General features: G+C 31.0%; 2 protein-coding genes across 2 annotated transcripts; one reads left to right on the plus strand and one right to left on the minus strand.

Annotated features, from left to right (window-relative positions):
- The first annotated feature begins 1,934 nt into the window (after positions 1-1,934).
- On the plus strand, positions 1,935-3,919 carry LOC109341849 (protein translation factor SUI1 homolog). The gene is made up of 4 exons (XM_019579819.1): positions 1,935-2,036; positions 2,957-3,238; positions 3,485-3,538; positions 3,704-3,919. The coding sequence occupies exons 2-4, from the start codon at positions 2,996-2,998 to the stop codon at positions 3,746-3,748; spliced, it is 342 nt and encodes a 113-aa protein (XP_019435364.1). The 5' UTR covers positions 1,935-2,036; positions 2,957-2,995; the 3' UTR covers positions 3,749-3,919.
- Positions 3,920-5,263: 1,344 nt separating this feature from the next.
- On the minus strand, positions 5,264-6,759 carry LOC109341847 (syntaxin-132-like; the record flags this gene model as incomplete). The annotated part of the gene is made up of 6 exons (XM_019579818.1): positions 5,264-5,624; positions 5,731-5,796; positions 5,894-5,974; positions 6,243-6,320; positions 6,410-6,435; positions 6,714-6,759. Coding segments are annotated over 6 exons (462 nt in total), but the record flags the coding sequence as incomplete, so codon positions are not given.
- Between the last annotated feature and the right edge of the window lie 4 nt (positions 6,760-6,763).

The raw sequence follows: 6,763 nt of genomic DNA on the forward strand, positions 1-6,763 counted from the left end.
TTGACTATTAGAATTTAGAACCTCGAATAAGAATGAAATCTAAATTATAAGTGAAAGTAAAATTAAGATTAGTCAAAAGGATGTAAGGGCAATTATTATACGAATAATAACGTATGCATATTATTTGTCAGTATTTTTTGGGGTAGGATAGTTAAATAACTAAAATTTGTTTTGAAATAATAATAAAATAATTCATATATAGAATAAAATAATAATATATAAAAAATAGTTAATTAAAAATTAAACTTATGAAAATCAAAATTCTTTATAGTAATTTTCACTTATAAACTACTATTGTGGTAGATATATTTTTATATTCATCAGCCAAATATTTTTATCATTTAATAATGTGATAAACTTATTATAAGCACCTGACAAATATTTATCGACAATATAAATTTCATTTTGTATTTAGTGATGTCTACAAAATATTTCCTTATTTGGAGATTCATAACATTAATTAGATCTTTTATTATGCGTACTCAAACATATCGTATCCTGCATTTTCAAAAAAAATAATACATATTTACATATCAGTTACGTATTATATCTTATAATCATATCGGTATTAATGCTTCATAACACATTAGAACATGTTGAGCTTATGTTTCAACTTGGGGACAAGTGTATCACTCAAACTACCAATAATCCATTCATGAATCTTGATAAAGTGGCTTAAGTGAGATCATTTTTCATATGAAAACTGTGAGAATAATAAATTTAACTCTTACAACATATATATATGATATGATTAAAAATTAGTTATTGATCTTATTTCTTTTAATATTAACCATTCAAATAAGATATAACACTCTATATTAATTATTCTTATTTATCTATGAATAATAATAGTTCCTACCTCACTCATTTCTTACATACATATAAGAATATGTTGTTTTTGACAACCTAAAGAAAGTGACCAAGTATTAATGTTACTATTACTAAGGAGGCGAGTGTGGCATGAAAAACTGAGATCCAAAACCAGCTAGAATACGAGGATAGCACATTAATTATGATATGGCTTAGAAAAAGAGAAAAACCTAAGTTTCTAATCCAAAATGACTTAGTTTTAGAATAATTTATACTAACAATACCAATACGCACTTGATTCAGATAAGTCACCATCTTTGAAGTGCCCATTTTATATAGTGACTCAACTAAATAACAAGAATTAAAACCAATTGTTTTAAAAGTTTAAGGATGAAAATAATAAAAATTTGTGTGAAATAAAACCAAAAGTTTATTTTGTGAAGACACAATCATTAAGTTGGGTACAACACCTCCATTAAAGTATTTGTCCCATATACACAATATTATCTCCATTTGCGCCAACTAAATATATGCATTTTCCCCATTTGTTCTCATACCCTTAATTACTTTAAGATCATGAGAAATAATTAGTACTATAGGGAGATAATTTATTGATTTGGGGTTGATTTTGGCCTTAATTATTATCAGCAAATGTCACTCCTAGAAATATATCTAGAAATTTAGCTTCACCTAACCATTATATTAACTTTTTGTCGCCAATCCTTTTAGGTTAGTCCTACCTATATTATATTGGCCATGTTATATGATTCATAGCACACTGAAATTAAATCTTTAACACTATAACACACCCCTTTAAAATTATAACACAAATAAATAAATAATTACTATCTTAACCAAATTATTTTTATGAAATTTTATTCCAAAGTTATATACTAGAACTTATATTTCAAAATTGTATAAAATTTAGTTCAACAATAATAATAATAGTTAATGTACACCAATTCAAAACTAAAGAGAGAAGCCATAGTTTTATCATCCAAAAATATATTTAAAAATCACACTAATTACTCAGGCGAAATCTAAAAAATAAAAATAAAAATAGAAACTGGTGCCTAAAACATGGTTCACGTGTTACTATTCACTAATTGCATGTTAACAACCGCTACCGAATTATGTGGTTGGGAGGATTTGTCTCAACTGTCACATATAAAAACGTTATGCAGTTGACTTTGATATTATTCACATTATTTGGAGACAACTTTCAGGTATTATTCTTGTTATTGTAATAAGTTTTTCTTTCTACTTTTGTTATTTTAACTGTAACTTTTTATTCTCGTACGTTGTTTCTCTGCATGTAACGTTATAATTCCAAATTTGTCATTTTTAACCATAGTTTTATCCAAAGTATGGGTTTCCTTCAACAAATTTTATCAATTCTTATATGGGGTATGTGCTTTGTTTTTACTCTTGTTAGTGGAAGTTTTTGTGATTAGATCTGTGTTATCATAATAGTAAGGGAAACCCGGTTCGTCATTTTTTCATTATTTTTATGAGATTTTTGTTAAGATGAATTTGATACACGATACATGATTAATCAGAAAATTCGATAAAATTTGAAGAGTATTACTGTTTCAACTTGGGAGGACAATTGTGTTTATCTATACTTTCAAAATATATAAAATGAAAGTTTTTCAATTATATTGTTAGAAATGTTTACATTTTTCAAATTTAATTTGAAATAAAAGATGCAGATAGATTGATTGTTCTAAGTAATGGTTCAATCAATAGAAATTATATTGCATGAAAAGTTATTGCCTGGGTGGTGTAATAGTACTGGAGGTATTAATTGGTATTGCTATTTCTGGATTTATAATTGAAAGTTTAAGATCTATCAATTGTATTTCACATTAGTCTAAAATCACCAAATTGTAGAGTTACTTAATATTTTTTTAATGTCGGTGAGACTCGAACCACAACCTCTTTCTCTTTATTTCTTAAACTATTCATCCTCACCATCAGACTACATTACGACTTTTTCATTTTCATGATTATTGTTCTACACCACTACTTTGTATCCCCTTTGCTCAATAAAAATTTATGTGCATGAAGCATTATTTCCAAGTAAAGTTCATATATCAATTCCTTATGCTAGATATAACTTATTTGTGCTTTGTTTGTGATGTAGGACATTGTTTAATCACACACATAACCTAGGGCAAGTTTCATGTCTGAATTTGAAACAAGCATCCCAACTGCTTTTGATCCTTTTGCTGAGGCAAATGCTGAGGACTCAGGTGCTGGGACAAAAGAGTATGTTCATGTACGAGTTCAGCAGCGTAACGGAAGGAAAAGCCTCACAACAGTGCAAGGGTTGAAGAAAGAGTTCAGCTATACCAAGATACTTAAGGATCTCAAGAAAGAGTTCTGCTGTAATGGTACTGTTGTTCAGGACCCTGAGTTGGGCCAGGTTTGTTTCATACTATCTCTTCATAAATTATAAGTATTTCTTTGCCCTAGGGTTATCATAACCGATATGATACTTCGATATACTATACTTTTTGTCTATATATCTTTTAATTATTTTACGTATCAAAATATATGTAATGTATCATATCTGTAAATGATTGATTCGTTGCATCCGTACTTCGATATACTATACTATTTGATGTGCAATTATTTTCCGAAAATGAATGTCAAAATTGTATGGATGCAGGTCATACAACTTCAGGGAGATCAAAGAAAGAATGTTTCTACTTTCCTAGTGCAGGTAAACAAACATGCAACTCTCGTTGATTCGTATTTGGGTTGACACCCCTTATGCTTTATTATTGAAGTGTTTCGCTTATAAAAAACACACAATTCTTGATTGTACTTCTTAATTATAAAAAAGTGAAATATATAATTTATAAATTCATGTGTTTTGCAAAAACAGGCTGGGATAGTAAAGAAGGAGCATATCAAGATTCATGGTTTCTAAATACTATGTAGCATGCAATTGATAGTTCAGTTTCATATTTGATATATAGCCTGCACAATATACCCTATGTAATTCTATTGTCAACCAATTTTGGTTACTTAATGAATTATGCTGTAGAATTATATGTTTGTTTATATGAAAGCTAAGCCATATGGGTTATTCCTTCTAGTATGTGATTGTGTTAGTTAACACCACAAAGTAATTTTAAGAGTCATTTAGTTTTTTTGTTGACAAAAATAAGATACTTATTAGTGTTTGATAGAGTTATTATAGTAAGCCATGAGCTTAGAAACACATAGTTGACAAAATATTACAATTTTTTCTCTCAATAGTTTCTTAATGGTTGTGTGGTTAAATAGTTTAATTTTTTAAATCAACAATGCCTATGTTAGTACTTGAGGCGCAGTTGAAGATCCTAAGATTTGCTTGTAACATTTGCATTTTTCTATCAAATGCTCCTATGTCACCCTTTTGCCAGATAATTCTATAAGTTGATTTAATATGTTAGATATGTTGTGAATCAACTCCAATGATCTTCATCCTTTTCCTTCATGGATGTAGAAGTTATCAACTTCACCAACTTCTCTATCCTAACTTTCTCACATTCAAAAGTTCTCTCTTCTGAGGTATATTCCAACCTAAAACATCCTATACCCATTAGCCTAGCTAGCTAACCAAAGCATGTTTATCCTCGATCAAATTGAGAAGTTTCTCAAAAGAATCATGCAAAGATCGTTTACCCACCCAATGATTAAGCTAGAATCTTTTTATTCTCATTCCCCAGCACCTTTTTAAAGCCACCCGCCAACTACCCTTAACCAGGGTTTGTCTCACTCATCACCCTCTTCAAGTCTTTATACCAAAGTGAATCCTTAGACTCGTCTAAATCACTACCGGTCGGCTTAGGGCTTCTAAGAATCTCATATTTAGACTCTAAGACTTTAACCCAAAAGGATTCTCTCTCGATTAAACAACACAATCTCCATTTACTAAGAATAACTTTATTAAAGAACTCAATATCCTTGACATGCAAGCACCTCTGACTTGATATCCTTCTCAACATCTTGACTTTATTGTACGATTTCCTTTGACTAGAATTGCTAAAGAGGTTGTTGAGACACATTTCGAAATTCATATCTCCTCCTTTTACCACAAAAGCCAAGTTGATCCATCATATGATAAAAAAACTCCAACTCTTTTCAAAATCAATCTTCAAAATATCACACTCCTTATTTCTCTCAACAATGTATGATTATTGTTCATTTGATTGGTTGCAAAGATTCTTCTCACATGTCACTCATAGATTTGCACACCAAATACCACTATGTTTATCCACTTTTCACAAGAGCTAAGTATAAGAACAACATCATCATAAAAAGGATTGGTATAATTTTCATCATCATAAAAAGGATTGGTATAATTTTTAAAACAAGAGCTAAGTAGAGTCACCAAAATCACCATTCAGTGGATTTGTAAAAACAGAATGTAACAAAAAAAGTAAGGGGGGATCTCATAAACTTTAGAAAGGTGACAAAAGAATATGAATTCCATATAGTGAGACACAAATTTTATAGTAAGTCATAAATCAATAACACAACAAATCAAACATCAATCAAAATAAAAGTAAAAAATCCGGCACCAAGGGCGACTGTCGACTGACTTGTCGACTGTTATATATATGGACAAGGGACCAAGGGCGAGACACTCGAGCTCACTTATGCTTCCAAGGTTTGATAACACCAACAACTATAATGGCTATTACTATCAACAGTATAATGATTCCAATGCACATCCATTTTCGAGAACTCTTCTGCAGTTTCTTAGCGGTCTGAAGCGCAGATGTCCCTCTCTGGACATGATCGACTGCGTTGTTGACCTGAACAAGTCTCTCCCGTTAATGCGAATTGAAGAACTAAATGTTCCCTGAATTCTATATACAAACATAGAAACATAACATCAAGGAGAAGAGAGTGTAATCGAACCTGACTTTCGATGTTGTCTAAAATTTCTCCTTGAGCATCAACTAAGACAGCCATATCAAGATAAACCTGAGATAAAATATGATTAGATAACAAGTATTTGTTATTTCTGACATCTTTGTCAAGTAAGTTGAATATTTAAACTAAGATCTGTGTGCAAGTAAACCTGATGTAAATCAAGAAGCTTTTTCTCGATTTCTTTTACAGCATCATGTCTCTCCTGAATTTCTTCAACCGTGCTTACAATCTGCACAAGTAAACAACAAACGATATAACTACGGAAAAGCTTTTAATCCTGCACAAAAGCTTTCATTCTTCATCCTACTAAGAAAAATCCTGAAAAACACATAGGATAGTCCATGAATGAAGTTTGTATGCAAAGTTTATATTAATCACTACACCTGGCCGCTCAGAAAAAGAGGGAAAGTGTAAGAAACAGAAAAACAAAATGGCATAATTCATTGTTAATTTCCTAAATTGAAAAATGTTCAAATGAGGAATCATAAACCGAGTACCTGTCCTCTGCCGGTTTCTAGAATTGCTTGCTGAAAGATCTGTTCACTGTTTCCTGTCTCTATCAGGTGATCAATTGTCTAACACAATCATTAAAGAGCCAATTAGAACAAAATTCATAGGCAGTGGATATCTGATCTCAAGTCACAAATTGATGAATTAAGCTCACCTCATCATCCGGCCTAGTTCCTGTGACTGTCCAATAAAATCATACACATAAAGTGGAAAATATGAGAACATGATGAACATATAAAACAATAACTTAGCACACAAGGCTACCACCTAGTAGGGCCCGAGGAGGGTGGATGTATGCAGCCTTATCCTCGCAAACAAATATATTGTTTCCTGGATTTGAACCAAAGCAAGCAACCTTATTGTTGCGTGCTACCCTCTATGACGAACATATAAAAAAATTAAAATTGTAGTACAGCCATAGAGCATCACAGTTTATCAAGGGGCCGAAATGTTCAAACCTGTGATAACTCTTCTCTCCACAACTTCACGATATTCATCTTGTATTCTT

The sequence above is a fragment of the Lupinus angustifolius genome, unplaced genomic scaffold, assembly GCF_001865875.1.
Source record: "Lupinus angustifolius cultivar Tanjil unplaced genomic scaffold, LupAngTanjil_v1.0 Scaffold_728, whole genome shotgun sequence".
Lineage (NCBI taxonomy): Eukaryota > Viridiplantae > Streptophyta > Magnoliopsida > Fabales > Fabaceae > Lupinus > Lupinus angustifolius.

Excerpts from the sequence above, each read along its gene's own strand:
- LOC109341849 (XM_019579819.1), top strand. The coding sequence starts at position 2,996 with ATGTCTGAATTTGAAACAAGCATCCCAACTGCTTTTGATCCTTTTGCT. Across the intron at positions 3,239-3,484 it reads AGGACCCTGAGTTGGGCCAG|GTCATACAACTTCAGGGAGA; the intron begins GTTTGTTTCATA and ends GTATGGATGCAG. Across the intron at positions 3,539-3,703 it reads TTTCTACTTTCCTAGTGCAG|GCTGGGATAGTAAAGAAGGA; the intron begins GTAAACAAACAT and ends TTGCAAAAACAG.